Source organism: Macrobrachium nipponense, chromosome 6, assembly GCF_015104395.2.
Source record: "Macrobrachium nipponense isolate FS-2020 chromosome 6, ASM1510439v2, whole genome shotgun sequence".
NCBI lineage: Eukaryota > Metazoa > Arthropoda > Malacostraca > Decapoda > Palaemonidae > Macrobrachium > Macrobrachium nipponense.
This window is the reverse complement of record NC_061108.1, coordinates 34,099,704-34,117,866: the sequence shown is the minus strand read 5'-3', so window position 1 is coordinate 34,117,866 and position 18,163 is coordinate 34,099,704. Positions and strand designations below refer to the sequence as shown.

The 18,163-nt window shown below is 38.9% G+C and overlaps 2 protein-coding genes across 4 annotated transcripts in view; one reads left to right on the top strand and one right to left on the bottom strand.

Moving 5' to 3' along the window:
• LOC135216192 (sialin-like) overlaps positions 1 to 18,163 on the bottom strand; it is a 178,799-nt gene that overhangs the window by 5,528 nt on the left and 155,108 nt on the right. The window contains exons 7-10 of the mRNA XM_064251330.1: positions 13,621 to 13,777; positions 6,864 to 7,089; positions 694 to 826; positions 95 to 250 (exon numbers count right to left, since the gene is read on the bottom strand). Of these exons, the coding sequence (XP_064107400.1) occupies positions 95 to 250; positions 694 to 826; positions 6,864 to 7,089; positions 13,621 to 13,777 (672 nt within the window). The remainder of the gene's footprint in view (positions 1 to 94; positions 251 to 693; positions 827 to 6,863; positions 7,090 to 13,620; positions 13,778 to 18,163) is intronic.
• LOC135216191 (sialin-like) overlaps positions 2,531 to 18,163 on the top strand; it is a 380,051-nt gene continuing 364,418 nt past the window's right edge. Inside the window, exons 1-2 of one of the 3 annotated variants that reach the window (XM_064251326.1) lie at positions 2,531 to 3,008; positions 3,318 to 3,511. The gene's annotated coding sequence lies outside the window, so the exon portion shown is untranslated. Of the gene's footprint in view, positions 3,009 to 3,313; positions 3,512 to 18,163 lie in introns of those variants that run through there. The other 2 variants (XM_064251329.1, XM_064251327.1) reach the window with 2 other exon arrangements.

Sequence of the window (18,163 nt, the reverse complement as noted above, 5' to 3'; positions counted from 1 at the left end):
AACAATAATTCAGTTTAGGTTTCCATTATTGTACAACCCGATGCGGGTTAGCATCTTCAATAACTTGGCAGTTTTTCATTTAAACGTAACTTACCTGAATAGTTTGGAGCAATGTCAGCAGGATTAACAATGGTGCTGGTTGTAATAGCCCCACTTAAAAATAAGGCTGCGCATATCAACGCCACGGTGGTCTTCCAGTCACAGCCGGAGAAACTCACACCCAAGAGTAACATGGCGGGAGGGCACATTGCTGAAATGCAATAGAATGAGTTAATTGGCTTGATATAACTATGGAAAATGAACTGAAAGTGTCTGTATGAAAAGGCAGTGCTGATCCTAACTGTATAAAATTCGTTTGGACAATTGCCATCCAACAACACTTTAACTGCTTAGAGCCTTGGTTAATACGTTCTGAACCCCTATTTTGTTGTATGATCTTACCATGACCTGCTATGAGTCAAATGATTTCCAAAATGCTTATGCACACTCATTACAGTATTAAAAACTTGCCGTTAATAATCAATTAGAATAGATAATACAAAAGCAATTCTTAAACGTTTTAACAAGCACATTGTCTTTTTAAGGACGGGGGGGGGGGGGGTGGAAGGGGGGCGGCGGCGCTTGTAGGCTTACTACCAATCTAAGTTAAAGGCAAAATATTAAAAAAGTAAATTGTCATGTGAATGGTCTTACCAATAGCGCCGAAAATCCTTCTTGTTGATCGAATTGAAAGGTACTTATGGGCCAACAGCCAATCTCCAATGGCGCTCATAAATATGGCCCCAGCATATCGAAAGACAAATGGAAGGGCGGAGATCAAACCGTTCTGTGAACAGAGATTCAGTGTTACTAAAGTGTTATTGAACTAAGGAACCTCCGTAACGAGGCTATAATATTGACAATTAAAAGCCACAGTAGTGGTGAAAATATATTTTTGTACAATGCTAAAAATTACTAAGAGAGACTTTCAGATACTGCTCCGTATCCCTCTTCAGTCCGGTACAAAAATATATTTTTTTAACACTACTGTGGCTTTTAATTGTCGAAGTGTTATCATTATGATTACTATTCAGAAGATGAACCCTATTGACTTGGAACGAGTAGACAGGGGCCAACAACTTGAAATTTAAACATCTAAGATCTTCATTCGAAAGACATATGGTACCCACAGCATATTTTGTAAGAGGGGGCAAATTTTATATACATATACATACATATATATTATATATATATATATATATATATATATATATATATATATATATATATATATATGCAGTGGAACTGCGATGCCAATTGTTTAAGTGAGGCTAGATGTAATGAAAAAAAATCTACGATGCATTGACTTTTTTTTCAACAGTTTCATGAACTGTTCAGTCATCTGAATTGAAATATTTCTGGAAAGAACAAGGCAGTTACGTACTGTACACAAATTTTAGACAATGTATAACGATACATTTTACAAATGAATATATTGTAAATGGAAGGAAAAGAAAGTGATGTAGTTAAACGTAATATATATAGTATATATATATATGTATATATATATATATATATATATATATATATTATATATATATATATCTATATATAATATATATGTGTGTGTGTGTGTGTGTATATATAATATATTATTATATATATAATATTATTATATCTATATATATATATAATATATATATATATATATATATCTATAACTTTTTTCTAGGATTTCATGGGGGTGGGGGGCCGCCAAGCGCCCTCTCGTTTCTTGCCCCTATGACTATTTGCGGGCAGGCGACGATGGCTAGAGGCAACCTTAACCTTTAATAATTGTGCTATTTGCTCCTAAAAGTTGAGAGTGGCATAGTTGTGTGACGTCAGAAACATAGATGGCTTCCATCATTCCATGAACTTCTCACTCGTCGGGTGTCATCCTGTCATGTTAGTTGCTTTGTGAGTGTGAACTGTGATAGGAAAACGGTGTTCTCTTCTCTCTGGAATCAGTGGTCCGTGACTCCGTGGACGTGCATGCAAAAGCTTATCGTCCACATTTCATAGACTAAGAGAGCCAATTCGTTCGAACACAAAACTAGAAAAATCCAATTTCCAAGATAAAGGCAGGCGTGAAGTCGTTACTTAGAAATATATATATATATATATATATATATATATATATATATATATATATATATATATATATATATATATAATGGAAAACTTACAGGGGATCAAATACAAGAATCATAGGTAGTGCTAGGTATTGAACGGCAAACACCCATTCAACAACCAGAACGTATTATAGAATTGCGAGTGGCCTAAGGTTAGTTGAGACACTCATTTCTGCATATAAGAGCAAGGCAGGTTACTGGTCTTGCTCATTGTTTTAAATTTAAATTCTGTTGAGGTTACTCCTGTTCTGAATAGTACTTGTAGGCCTACTTAGAACAAGGTTTTCCTTTTCGATTGTTAAGAACCTTTTTAACATGCAAACCTCCCATAGGCCTAGGTAGCTTAGTAACTTGGTTACCATACTAGCCTACTCCAGACTGGCGTTTGCCTCTTTGAATGATGTTTCAGACCCTTATTGCATTGATGTTCAGATACCTATTCGTTTTACCGTTCACTTGTTTTCTGTTTTGTTTAAATGAGCTAGCCCCTTTGTTTGGAACTCTGCGTCAACCAGTTAGACCTACCTATTTTCCATTGGCTAGGTTAGTTAGGCTACTGTAGGCTTATAATTTTTTACTAGGTATTTCAGCTGATGCTGTCAAGTAGTCTAGGCCTAAGTAGTAATATCTACCTCCGGTAATTGTACAGGAAAGGGGTGCACCAGTTTCTAGGTAGCTACCTATGTGTAAGACAACTTAAAATGTTAGGTTATTTTTTGGTGGAGTCCACCCACCTCCTACGTTGTAATTTATATTTTTCTTGGTTAAAACACGAGAAAGCAAGATGTTTATTCCAAATACATTACCTGCACAAATTTATACCTAATAACAGAGGAAAAAAATAATCAAATTATGGTAAGCATTCATTTTTTCTAAATTTTTTGTTGATGTTTCTACTGTCACAAAGAGTCGCTCATGTTTTTCTATGTTCATTTCCTTTCTACTTGACTCCTCCCCATAACTCACTGTGACAATTTCCTCCTACCTGTTCAGTAGCTCCACCTACTGATCGCTTTCCTCTAATTACAGCCTTGTACGTCCATGTATTGTAATATTATTGGCTAATGGATTTTGCCTAGTCACAATTCTTATATATTTTTGTACTAAGTTTTGATTGTCTTTTCATGAAAGATGACAGGTTCTTCCCATCATAAAAATTTTCAGTTCAACGATGGCCTCCGTGTTGGAAAGTTGTAGGTGCGCCGCCTACTGAGACTTATGTGGTAGCTACTCTCACAATTTATATGTAATAATGAAGAAAGTTTATCCTTTTAACGAGAACACGCTGTTACCAAGAGAAGTGGAGTACCCCAAGTGAGATAAGCCGTACTCTTTAAGGTCGGATCAACATCAATAAGGTAAGACACTTTGTCATTGTAGATAATTTTAGGCAAAATTTTTTTTAAGGGGGAGGGGGGTCGCAGGGGGACGAAGCTCCCCTGGTAAGGATGGGGGTTGCAGGGTGACAAAGCCCCCCTTGCTAAGTAAGGGTAACCTCCCCGTGGTTAGGTCAGGTGGGTTTGTTAGGTTAGACTACTTTTGTTATTTTACTAATTTTCTGTATTACCCACTTTTGTAAATCGTGGTTTAGAAAATGGGATGATTTAGAAAACGGAGCTCAAGATAGCTTCCTCGTCTTGAGTCACTTCTTAAGTACTCTTTTACCCTCGTATTTTTGCATGGAAAACTACTTTTTTCTGTTGTTGTTTTTTTTTTTTTATTCTGGTGTTATTATCATCTGCTTATTGCTCTTTTTCGTTTTCCCCCACCCAAAACCCCCGGTTCCCACGTGGGTGCCCCCATTACCATTGTAATATTTAGGGTGGTGGTCATTGGAAAATGATAGTTTTATGCAAGATAATGACATCAGAACACAACAGAACAACAAGAAAACCAGCAGAAAAAATGGTCTTTCATGCAAAACTCGCTGGGTGGGCTCTAATGAAAAATTACCAAATGTTAAAGCACTGTCCATGCTTCAGTAAATAGTACTAAGTGAGGAAAACTGGTAAAACCACCAACAATCTTGGAGGCCCACAGGTGGGAACAGAGGCTTTTGTTTGGAGGAGACAAAGTTGATGAAAAGCAGGAGAATGAGTAAAATATCACTTAGAAAGTTAGATATATCTACCTATTGGATTTGAAAGTGCCGAGCCAAGAAATGTGCCTGACAAATGATAAAAAACCTTGAAATGAAAAAATGCCAGCCAGGAATTCAAACATGAAAAACAGTCCAAAAAGGGGTCAATATAAATATTATTAGGCACTTTCCTAACCTAAAACACCTACGTGGCCTATCACTTAGGTAATTGATTATTTCCTAGTTTGGATCGGTGAAACCTAGTGTTCTTAAAAATAGAAACTTTAAAATGACACCTTTTTCTACAGTGTCCTTTAGTGAAGATTTATCACAATGGAATAAGAATTTGTTTGCATAAACTCAACACAGAATTATACGAAACACAATTTTTTTCAAGTAAAATTACCACTTGGTCTTGACAGTATTTAACTTTTCAGTGCTACGTATAACTATAAAGAAAACAAATCACCATAATTTATTACACAGCTTTCACATTGAACAGGTTAGGTTTTCATGTAAGTTTTCCACTAAATGTCGCTGCCATGATGACGAAGAACAAAATATAGCCGTGCAAGAGTGAAAGTTTTTTGTATTCATTGTGTAAGAATGGATCATAGAGAAATAGGAAAGTAAAGAGATTTAGCCTGTACATATTGCATTCGTCACTTTAGTTATTTATTTCTAGTCCTTGCATGTGTACGCAGATAGTACAGACTTCAGTCTGTAATTGACTTGGTGTTTCACACAGCTCTCTCAACTTAGTTTTTTTTTTGCGAGTTTTTACATATTAAAGTGAAGTTTTTTGGGACTAATAAGTGTTTCCTCACATAATGACTAGTTTTTTAACAATTCTATGCACTATCCTCTGTAAATCTAGGTAACTACTTTTTTATAAGCTCATGCACCCCTTTCTTATAGAATTACCCTACCTCCTACATGCCTAAGTGTTAGTTGTTTAGGTTATTCTTATTTAACTTTGAACTGAATTTTTTTCTTTTAAAAATTGGCCTAAATCAGGTGGTCGCCTAAGTTATTTTTTGGTAGAGTCCACCCACCTCCTACAATGTAATTTTTATTATTCCTTGGGAAAATACGTAAAAGAAAGATTTTTATTTAAATACATTACCTGCGCAAATGCATAACAACAGATGAAAAAAATAATCACATCTACAGTAAGTATGCATTTTTTCTAAGTTCTTTGTTGAAGTTTCCACTGTCACAAAGTCGCTCTCTTACGAAAAATTACCACTGCTATTTTTAAGGGGGAGGGGGTCGCAGGGGCAAAGCACCCCCCCCTGCTAAGTAAGGATAACCTTCCCCTAGGTTAGGTTAGGTGCATTTGTCAAGTTAGACAGCTTCTCTTATTTTATTCATCTTCTGTATTAACCACAGTTGTAATTGTAGAAAATGGGACAATTTAGAAAACGGAGTTCGAGATAGTTACCTTGTCCTGAGTCAGTCCATAAGTGTTCTGTACCCTCTTATTTTTGGATGGAAAACCATTTTTTCTGTTAGTTTTCTTGTTTTGTTGTATTCTGTTGTTATTATATTCCACTTATTGCTCGTTTTTGTTTCCCCCCCACCCAAAATCCACGGTTCCCACCTGGGTGCCCCCAAATGAGAGTGACTCTGTGACAGGGGAAACATAAAAAAGAACTTTAAAAAAATGCATACTTACTATAATTTGATTCGTTTTTCATTTGTTATTATGAATTTGGGCAGGTAATGTCTTTAGAATAAAAATATTGCTTTTACATTTTTTACCCAAGAAAAATATAAATTACAACATAGGAGGTGGGTGGACTCTACCAAAAAATTACCATAGCCTCTGCCTTTTCATGTATGGTTTTAATGCAAATTTTTCCTGCAGCTGCTGCAGAATCTTATAATTTTGCAAATGTTGATGTTTTGCTGTGTGTATGTACGTATTTGCAGGAATCTGCATTTTTTTTCTCCAGGTCTACAGAGTGACTTTTCAAGTTTAAGCTAGTCTTTATCTTTGAGTCATATGTTGTTGATTTGCCCATGAAATTTTGTGCTTTTTTTGTAGGAAACTCTGGTTTAGAGCCTTTTAAATTTTATTAACCTCATAGGCTGATGCCTTTTGAGGCCTTTTTAACATGAGTCATTATGAAGCGAGCAGGCTGCAATTCATACATTAGCTATAGTTGACTTCAGGAAACTTGATGATCTTTCTGATGATGAATTTAATTGAAGTTTTTTGCTTTGTAAAATCCATCAGATTATCTATCGACAAAAGATTCAAATTGCAAATGAAGACTATTTAGATGACGTAATTAAGGATGTTAGTGAAAAAGATCCTGACAAGGTAGAGGAAACTATTGACGGTTCACGGTACATCTCTACCTGTACGTATTCTGCTGCCACTTTTCATCCCCTTTTGACACTACATATCCTGTACTTTTCCCAACTGGTATAGGGACGGAGGCTATCAAATGAATTGGCCGTAAGTTCTGTTGTTAAACTAAGTGCAGTACTGATGCCAAGAAAAGTAAAACTAGGATTGGACCTTTTAATCGAAATTGAAAATCAGGGTTTTATGTTAGCTGATTAGTAATGGACGTCAAAATTTTGACAAACATCAGGTTAGCAAGGCAGCACCCACTAACCTCTTTGATGGAAAAACCAAGAATATTTTTCATGTAAGTTGGAAGTTGCGTGAGAAATAAACCAAGAGCCCAGCAGTTTCCAAAGTCTCCAACAACCACTGCCCACACTGGAGTGCTAGTTAATATGGATTTCCAGGGAGTACCTCTTGGCTGATCTTCATCACTAGTTGAAGTGCCTGATTTCCTAATTGCTGTTTCTATGTATTCCAACTCTTTATCAGTAATTCTGTAAAAGGAACAAAATCTGTAACTTACTGTCAGTTACAGTTACAGTTTATATCAGTAACTTACCAAGTAATTACAAAGTTTAGATTCAAATTTCATGGTTGCGACCCCGACATTGTGTTCTGTGTACGTGTCTCCAGTTTCTCTCCCTAATGAGTGGGTTAGGAAAGGCTGCAATACTCGACTTAATAAAGGTAGTTATGGCTCATACCTCTTTCACTGCTTGCAGGGGACATGTATGTTATAGTGAGTTGACGTGAGGAATGTAAAGGGTGGGATGAGAAAACATGGAAAACTTCAGCTTCTTGTCTTTTGAAGTTAGAGGGAGACCATAAAAGGAAAGCAGCATTTAGAGCTGAAGTAAAATCATAAGCTAGTCAGTGCAGTGATCTTTCTACTATTAAAATGAATGTTGTTTCTTCTCTTAAATTGCTTTCTCTCGTATCCAGCCCTCCCCATAAACCACCTGCTCATCTCCTAACTCCTGCACTTCCAAGCCAGATTGCCTCACCAGCTTTGAATCTAAGTTTGACCAGATATTCGGTCTGCTTGCTGACACACTCGCTCATTTAGGGAAGGCTATGCGTTTCCTCTCGGGTAAGTTTTGTGAAAAAGTGTAAGTGAAGTGCATGTGGAGGAGGTGGCTGTCTGACCCACCGACTCTCCTAGGCAAAGGGTCGAGGTGGTGGATGGAAGGACGTACAAGGATGATGTGGCGAGTGAGGGACTGAGTGTGATGAAAACCTTGCTGGAGGAATGTAAAAGAGACTGGGTGGAAAGAGGCAGAATGAATGTGGGGAATAATGGAAAAAAGGAGCTGGAGCAAAAGCCAAGACAGATCTAGTGGTAGAAGTGTGGGTAGAGTGAATGAAAATTTGAAATGTAAGTACTAATGTGTGTTTCAGGTGTAAAAGGACTGGTCATGTGAAGGTGGATTGCAGATGGGCTAATGGCAAGTGTTTTAGCTGTGGAAAGAGAGGACACATGGTTCAATGCCTGCAAGTGAAAGAGTTGAGGTGTTTTGGCTGTGGAAAGATGGGATATGTGTGAGAGACTGCCCAAGTGGAAGGAGAGTATGAGTGGGTGGAAATCGTTGTGGAAATTGTGGAATGATTACACATTTTTCCAGGACATGTAAGAACCCTCTGAGCAAGTGTGAAGGATGTGCAATGGAGGGTCATGTGAAGGAAGTCTGTTGTAACAAACCACAATACCAGGGAAGCTAATTGCGAAGTGGGTCTACCATGATGAGCCCTCTGGTACAGAGGGGATAGATGTATTGCATGTGAGAGGAAGATTTGTAAGAGCGAACGAGTAGATTGTTAATTGTGTGTTGGAGTGGAATGTGGTGGAGTGTTATTAAAAGCGTTGATTGATACTGGTTGTAATAGAAATGTGGTTTTCAGAGATGCACATGAGAAAATAAAAGAAAAGGTTGGCCAAAGTCAGGAATGTGCTGGATATGTAACAGGGACTGGTCCAACTGAAGGATTGGAATTGAAGGTGTATGCAAGGTTTGTTGAGATGGTTGCAGTTGCAGGAATAAGGCTGGAGGAGGAAGATTTTTACGTTTTGGACAGAGTGAATGAAGAAAAACAGGGTAAAGGTGTACCCAATGTTAGAAATACGAATGGGGAAAGAAACAAGTGTGAAATTGTTTGTGGAGGAGGATGGACAAGTTAGTTTGAAGATGGTTTCTGGAGCAGAGGTGTATGTGATGGAGGACATCCAATTGCTAAGAGATTTGGAGTGTGTGTGGAGTGTGAAAGTCGGCTTGAGAACTAATGTTGGAGTTGATGCAGAGTGTCTGGGTGAAATTTTCTGCGTGTTATGAGATAAGGCAGGTCGCACATCTCTTCGATGGAATTATGAATGGAAAAGACCCAAAGGTGTATGTACAGGTGTGTGGTGATGTGAAAAAGAAGAGGTGGAGAGGCATACATCTGGGTGATAGGTTTTGAAGCTTGAGAAGTGTAGTCAATTTGAGTAATTGTAAGCATATTAAGCGGGATGATGTGATAGCTGAACGAGAAAGGTGTGAAGAGTGGAGAAAAGGAAAGCTTAGGGAAAAGGTGATGTTGAATGAAAAGTTGAGCAAGAAAGAGAAAGAGCACGTGTATGAGTAGTTGTGGGAAAGAAAGGGTGTGTTGAGTCAACGTGATGAGAACTTTGGGATAGCTAGGTTGCTGGAGGTCTGTATTCGACTGACTGACAAGACAATGTGCACTGATTTACCAGACACCCCAACATTTCCTGGCTTTGGTATCACACGAGATTGAAGAGCAGTGTGAAGAGTTAGAAAGGATTGGAGTGATTGAACCTAGTAAGAGTACTTGGAATAGCCCAGTTGTGCTGGTTAAAAAGCCTGATGGGAGACTGCGAATGTGTATTGATTATTGGAGAATAAATGAAGTGACAGTGAAAGAAAGATTTTCTATGTGTGTGGCGTCTGACTTTGTGTACAGTATTCATGGAATGAAAGTGTTCAGTAAGATGGATCTGGTAAGGGGTTGCTGTTAGATGCCAGTGGCAGAGGATTGTAGACCTATAACGGCTTTCTCAACTACTACGAAACCGTATCAGTTCTGCAATCTTAGTTTTGGCCTGGCGAATGGATGACATTTTGGTAGAGAGCAAGACTTTATAAGAGCACAAGACGAGTGATATGGAAGAAGTTAGAGGAAGTGGGGGTGGTTCATGGATGAGGTGGATTTTTTGGGCCGAAAGGTGAATAAGTGTGGTGTACGAAAGGCAGAAAAGTTTGTAGAGAAAGTGGGAAATTTTCCCCAACCTAGGAATGTGTGAGAGTTGTGTGGATTTTTGGGATTGATTTTTTTTGGAAGAAAGTTTGTGGAAGATTGTTCCAGAATTGCAAAGCTGTTGTCAGAATGGACAGGCTGTAGGAAGAGTATAGTTGTGAGGTGGGATAAAAGGAGGGTAAAAGCATGAAAGAAATTGAAAGAGGAAATGGTGGAGGATGTAGAGTTGCCTTATCCTGACTCTAGTGTAGTAAAAAAACATGAGCACACCATAATCAGTTCAGAAGATGGCGAGAACCACCAAAATACATATAGAGCAGCCCAGGAAAAGGAAAGTGAAGTAATAGAAGAAGACATTGGGGAGATAAACAATTAAGTGTTGATAGAACATAAGAGAAAGCCTAAAAAGAGGAGTGGAAAGAGTAAGGATACATTTACAGAGTTGTTTACAGAGATTACACAAGATGGGTTGTTTGATTTTGAGAGGTTTGAGAAGCCAGTAGGTGTGAAAATCAAAAGTACCCTTGCGATGATGTTGGGTAGTAGCAAGAATAAGGGTGTAATAGATTTTGAAGGATTTGAGTGGGATGTGGAAGGAGTATCATTGCAATAAGATTAAAGAATTAAGTTTAGGTTCTTAGGTGGTCGGGTTAATATTAAGTTTGGCTTGGTTAGGTATTAGAGTATGGATAAGATTAGATTAAGCAGCATAGTGTAAAATTGATTTTTAAAAATTAGCTTAAGGAGAATCAGAGTTTTACTTAAGAATCCTGTCAAATCTGTTCCCATTAGTATCTATCCTGCTCCATTTGTGTAACATGAAAAGTCCCCACAACATAACCGTAATGCCTTTTGACCTTAGTGAAATTGTAGGCTGTGGTAACCATTCAGACAGGACCACAGTTCTAATGTTTTATGTAAGAAAGGATATACTCCATGTCTTCATTTATCAATATTAAGAGTACTGTTTCTATGGACAGATCAATCAAGCCTTCTTTTCCATCGATTTGTGCATAGAACTTGAGTCTTAATAGTTGCCGAGGCATCAGAAGGGGACAGCAGATTCCCTGTCTGCTGGAAGCTGTGGAATCTATGGGACGAACCATTCTTGGGCTTGTTTGCCCTTTCAAGGAAAATGCAGCTTCCTTCTTTTGTTGCCATACAGTCCCTATACCATGTACATCAGATTCTTTGCTATATTCTGATCCATCAAACCTCCCCTTCTTACACCCTTCATCACGATCAAGGAGGGACTATGCAATGCCCAGATTAGCCCTACTTTGGCCTGTTAAATGGTTCCTGACCCTACTTGTGGGCGGATCCGCCTTTTCCATGTCTTCTCAGACAACCTCGCCTCGGGAGATATACTGAGGTAGTCTAATTTTCACCAGACAGACTCCAGACTGTAAGGAGAATTATCAGTCATGGCATCTTTCCTTGTGTATTGCAGAGACCATTACAGGTCATTTAAGTGAATCTTCTCTTGTTGTTTTTCAGTCCTGGGGAACGACTTAACAAAGCTAGTATCTCGGGGCCCTATGTCTCCTCTGCAAGGCATCGAACTATGCATAGCTCATGTGCAAGCAAAGAGACCTACTTTGTTGCCATCCGTATCTTATTTTCCTTTAAAGTTCCTGCTATGCCTAAGCAAAGATAAAGAAGATAATTTGCTCATCTTCCCTGGGATTTTAGTCAATGTCAGGGACTGGCCCAAGACCTGGATACGTACTTTTCTTTTTCCCTTAAGAGTTTTACTGACATCCGTGTCTTCTAGGGGTGCCAGACTTGCACCCTGCTTTCCTGGAGCATACAATAGCCCAGCACCAGCTCTTGCTCAGAGAGCCCAATAGCGCTCACTAGCTCTGAGGAGAATAGATTTTCTGTTCTGTTTGAATATTCAGGTTTTAGCAAGAGCAAGTTTCTTTTGATTAAAAACTCCTGATGACAACTACAGCCTGGCGCCAGCTCATTCTCTGGGTGCCTAAAGCTCTCTCTGGCGCTGAAGAGGAATAGAGAGCTTTCTGACTTGGCTGGATGGTCTGGTATTTCTTAGAAAACCAAAATCCCAGACCAGGTATAACCCAAGGGGTTATAGTAAGAATTCATATTGGCTTTTTATGAGCATCTTGTCCTTTACTTCCTAATGGGGTGTCTTCTGAGACACTCGGACTTAAGAGAAGCATTTGCCTCCTTTTAACAAAAGCTCAAGATGTTAGAACAGTCTCTACTTCATAAGCTTTTAAGGGCTATATATCTCTTATGTTCATTCAACATTCGAACTACTGGTAGTATAATTGTTCTTTGTTTCTGATGATTTTAAGTTTTAAAAAGTGTTTAAAATTTGGCAGTACCTTGCCTATTTTAGTTACTGGCATGGTACCATGGAAGTATTCTATCCTATTGGCCAGACCTTCACCTGGATACTCTGGTTGTTCATATGGTACTGCCCCCAGGGCAAGGGCATCTTGAAAGTTTAGCTAGCTGTTGGGTAGGTCTGTGGCTACATAACTTTCACTGGTGATTTGGTAGTGATCAGAGTACCCCGCCACTGCAAAGTTCACCCTTAAGTATAGGTGATCCTTGGTTTTACTGCCGCCAGTACATGTAAGTAGAGCACCAACCAGTGGTAGTTTCTACTGCAGGCTCTCTTGACTAAGGAACGACATGCTTCAGCGGCGTGGTTGGTATGGTATTAGCGTCCCACCTCGGTGGTCGCGGGTTCAATTCTCGGCCATTCCATTGAGGAGTGAGAGATGTGTATTTCTGGTGGTAGAAGTTCACTCTCGACGTGGTTCGGAAGTCATGTAAAGCTGTTGGTTCCATTGCTGAATAACCACTGGTTCCATGTAACGTAAAAGCACCATACAAACAAACAAACAAGCTTTATTTTCAGTGCTAGCAGCTTTCCTATTACTAATTCATTACATGACTAAATGCGTCAGTATAGAATATGTCTGTGTATCCCACCTCCTGTCAGTGTGGGAATCAGCTATGTATATAATTGCTTGCTTGGTATGTTATATAAAAATTGACATTTTTATAGTAGAATAGATTTTATAATACTTACCAAGTAATTACATGATCAGAGCCCTCCCTCCCTTCTGATTGACAAGCATAAACAGAATGAGTATTATCTGCTGAGTCGTTCCTAACCTGCTCATTCCCGTAGGGGAGTAGTGGCATCAGTGAACCTCATGCAGTGCACTGTAGGCATTACTTAAGGTTCTTTGCAGTGTGCCTTTGGCCCCTAGCTGCAACCACTTTCGTTCCTTTTACTGTACCCCTTTCATATTCTCTTTCTTCATCTTATTTTCCACCCTCTCCTTATAGTACTTGATTCATAGTGTAACTGAAAGGTTTTTCTCCTGTTACACCTTATAAACCTTATACTGTCAATTTCCACATCAGTGCTGAATGACCGCATAGGTCTCAGTGCATGACCTTTGGCCAAAATTCAATATTCAACTCAACTAACCCACTTTTTAGGGGCCAAGACTGTTGTCACCTACACAGAACACAGGATATTGGTGGCGCTGCTGCAAATTTGAATCTAAACTGCTGTGGATAAATGAAACATGGCTATGTAATTACTTGGTAAATATATATAAAATCTTATATTGTTACAAAAATGTAATTTTTACCAATTCTATATCCTCAATATGAAAGTTATGAGAAGCAGTATTAGTTACATGTCATAAAAGTTGCTCCATCTTAGGGAATAACATGATATATCAAAACTACATAACATAAATCACCGTAGCTTGCAAACACACCTTTTGTGTTGAGATGGATAATTGTGCATAAGTGAAAACCAGAAAAAGGACCATATGATGGGAAAACATCCTGTTACATAAAAGGCAGTTGGCCATCCGTAGCGATCAATGATAAAACCACACAGTGGTAGAGTTATGGCTGTGCTCAGATTTGTTCCTAAGAAGAAAGGAGGTGAAATTGTTTGGGATGAATCTTTACCTTCTGTTAAATTTAGGTGCGATCAGCATTCAGAGCAAAAAGTAAAATGACACTGAACTTACCCAGATTGACTATGTATAATCACCAGTTTCCTGCCAAGTGGTGTTGGAATGTTTGTCCTTTGTGAATTATTCCTGCCATGTCTGTGGTTATATGTGAATTGGCTTTACTAATTCTGACTATAATTGACAGATTTTATTCTGTATGGTATGGTGCTTATTTCTTGTTTTGCCGTGTTTTGTAGCATATTGTTTAAAGCAAGCAGAGCTAGAAGTGTTAGATTCTGAAGGAACTAGTTTTTTGTAAATCGAATAAAGTAGTCAGTTGGGTATGATGGTTACATAGTGTGTTACATGTACAGTAGACCCCCATATTCTTTGGAGATGGGTACCACAACCCCCCTCCCCCCACAGATACCCGAGTATTTTAATAGTTTTATCACAAAAAGTGCATTTAGTCAAGGAAATATGAAAATAAACTACTGTGAATATTTCTCAATGAAAAATACAGCAAAATGGGTAAATTCACAAATAGCCAAGTCCGTGAATAGTGGTTGACTGTATGTATATGTAATGAGTATGATCTTTAATTAAGTAACTTGCCCATTAATTACATAGCTAAGAGTTTCACTCGCCTGACAGTTAAAATTCTAAAGTTTGCAGGTCGTGTCAGCTCTCTGTTTTGGGTGGGTAATAATGACCTGCACACTTTTGGAGAAAGAGTGGAACAACTTGGCAAAGAGTTCAGTTTGTTCTGACAGGTAATTGGTACACATTGGTTGTCGGCAGCAGTTTTATTCTGAAATTCTTACCTTTTCTGGTCGCTTTTCATCGCAATTGGTGAAGTAAGTACTATTTTCATTTGTTAGCTGATTTTGCATTATTTAGCGTTAGGTTCTCTCTAGAAACCTTATTATAGAAATTGATTTTTTTATACCTAATTTGACTACGTACTTTGAAGATGTCAGACTCGGGTTCGTCTTACTTTAGATATTGTGTTAAAGGTTGTAATAAACAACTGGCCAAGGAATCTTATGGCTAGCACATGATGTGCACAGATTGTCGTGGCAAGTTTGTTGATTTGAGATGTTCTAAATGTAATAACTGGTGGGATAGGTAATGGAAAACATTAGAATCTCATTTGAAAAAGTTGGTCAGCGATAGAATGAGGAAGGCACTTGCTAGGGCAGATTCTAATAAATTAGTGGCTAGCTAGGAGTCCTCTGAATTCAAGTCCAATTCAGGTGTTCCTATTATTTCTATGGCCCCCGTTCCCAATTCTCTAAACCCTTAAACGCCAAGCCAGTATTTCCGAAAGTGTCTCCCGTATGCCGGCGGCATTCGCGAGTGAGTGCCGAAGCGCAAAAAAGTTTTTTCAAAAATTCACAGCACGCCTAATTTTCTAGATTAAGAGTTCATTTTTAGCTCCTTTTTCATTGCCTGAATTTTAGTATGCAACCATCAGAAATGAAAAAAATATCATATATAAATATTGGAATATATGACAGCACGAAAAAAAAATTTCATATATAATTGTTTATGTACACTAAATTGCGAGGATTTTGGTATATAACAAATCGTAAAACGATCAAAGCAACACAGAGAAAATATTATCCCAATATGATGCATGAATTCGTAATACGCGGATGTAAAAAAAAAGTTTTTTTTAAAAATTCACCATAAATCGAAATATTGTGCTAGAGACGTCCCGTTTGTTGCAAAGTGAAGGTAATTGATTGAATATTACTAGACTGTAAGTGTTGTAGCTTACAATTGCAGTTTTCGACCATTTCGGTCGAGTTAAAGTTGACCGAAGGTCGAATTTTTTTCTAATTATCGTTATTTATATGAAAATATTTCAAAACTGTTAAAAGCTACAACCATGGGTTGTTCGTTGTTTTATTCTACATGAAATTGCGCACATTTTCGTATATAAAACTTTATGTAACGGCTAATATAAAGCGGTGCAAACATTATGACAATCGGACAAAAAAATACTCTTGATTTTTTAGGAAGAGTTACCGCGAGGACGTAAGGAAAAAAGTTTTTTTTTTTTTTATAAATTCACCATAAATCAAAATATTGTGCTAAAGACTTCCAATTTGTTGCAAAATAAAGGAAAATGATTGAATATTACTAGAATGTAATAGTTTTAGCTTACAATTTCGTTTTTGGACCATTTCGGTCGAGTCAAAGTTGACTGAAGGTTGAAATTTTGGCACTTACCATTATTTATATGAAAATATTTCAAAATTGATAAAAGCTACAACCATGGGTTGTTTTTTGTTGTATTCTACATGAAATTGCACACTTTTTTCACATATAAAATTTTATATAACGGTTAATATAAAACGGTGCAAACATTATAACAATCGGACGAAAAAATTTCTGATATTTTCAGAAGAGTTACCTCGCGGAGTTAAGGAAACTTTTTTTTTTTTTTACTTCACCATAAATCGAAATATTGTGCTAGAGACTTCCAATTTGTTGCAAAATGAAGGTAAATCATTGAATATTACTAGAATGTAAGTTTTAGCTCACAATTGCGTTTTTTTACCATTTCGGTTGAGTCAAAGTTGACCGAAGGTTGATATTTTGGCACTTATCGTTATTTATATGAAAATATTTCAAAACTGATAAAAGCTACAACCATGGGTTGTTTATTGTTATATTTTACACGAAATTGTGCACATTCCCATATATAAAACTCTATGTAACGGCTAGTATAAAACGGTGCAAACATTACGACAATCGGACAAAAAAATTTCTGATTTTTTCGGAAGAGTTACCGCGCTGATGGGGCAGATCTGCAGCTCGGGGCAGGGGGGCAGACATGGAAGGCCACTCATCGGGATTAAAGTGGATGAGGGCATCCCCGGCTGCCTCGAGGTACTGTAAGTGGGTCATCCTCCGGAGACCGGGACCGTAGTACCCACAGTACAGTATGTAGGCATTTTGGAGGGCCAACTGAAGGATGTATTTGAGGAGCTTCTGGGTCCACCTCCTGGTTCTCCTGGCGAAGGGATAATATTGGATGAGTTGATCAAAGAGATCAACTCCTCCCATGTGCCTATTGTAGTGCCCAATGACGGTAGGGCGCTCGGCACGAAACTCCTCATACACAACCTGGCCCTGTCGATGTGTCTTCTTCCGCTGTACGACCTCCTCTTGGACGGGTTCATGGCTCCTCGTAATGATGGGGACGAGTCGGACACCCTTCCAGCAGATGACGAAGACAGCTCCCTTCCGCCGCCACTCTCTCTCTCCTTTTGCCAGATGTTGCGGATGGCTAGCAAACCTCTTGAGGACATTCGGGGCCCCACACACCAACCGAAGGGTACCACTGACGTGAACACCTGCTTCGTACAGTTCCTGGGCCAGGGATACCGAAGTTATAATAATTATCCGTAAACAGGTGGTATCCCTGGTTACGGAAACGATCCACAAGCCTGAAAACCATTTCATGCATTATGGAGAAGACCCCGGAATACATTAAGAAGTCCTCGACGTATCCAGTGTTGGACTCGGTAATAAAAAAAAATTTCACTCCATATTTCTCCGGCTTCTTGGGGTTATAAACTTTAATGCTTAGACGTCCTTTGTAAGGCATCATCCCCTCATCCAAAGAAAGGTTCTTTCCAGGAACCACGAGAATTTTGCAACGTTCAAGAATGTATTCCAACACTGGGAGGACTAAGATGAGGCGATCGGAGTTATTCCGGGGTATGGCCCTTCGGTTGAAGGCGTTGAAATACCTGTCCAACGCCAGGAAAGTATCACAGGGCATAACGCCGGGCACATTGGGGGTACCTAAAAAAGTATTCCGCCTCCAGTATTGCCTGATGTCGGCAGCAGGCATCATTCCAAAAAAATAATGTGGAGCCCCACAAAATGCACCATGTCAGTGAGGTTGCAGCACTACCAGCGATACAATAATGTCGTGCGAAGTTCATCACTGCAGTACCGAGCGTAGTCCGTCGTCTCTGCTACCAGGTACTCCAGCAATTCCCGCGTAAGGAACAGCTGAATGAACCTCAGAGTAGTGATAGGAACAGGTACGGTGAGCCCAGGTGTTGCCGTGAATGGGTGCATGTTAGGTGGGGTGGGGTCCTCCGTCCACCATTCGTTGCTCTCGGACGACCGACCTTCACCTTGGCTGGCGCGACACTCCCAACCTTCTGCTTGCCCGTGCGCGCACACAAAACCCCCCCACTGGCCCATCTCCCTCACTTAGGCCTTCACTTTCTGTATTGTCATCGGAGACAAAACTAGACCCTATATCCTCATCTTCCCCCTCCTCAGATTCCCCCTCATAGGCACTAAAACCACTAAATTCGAGCTCACT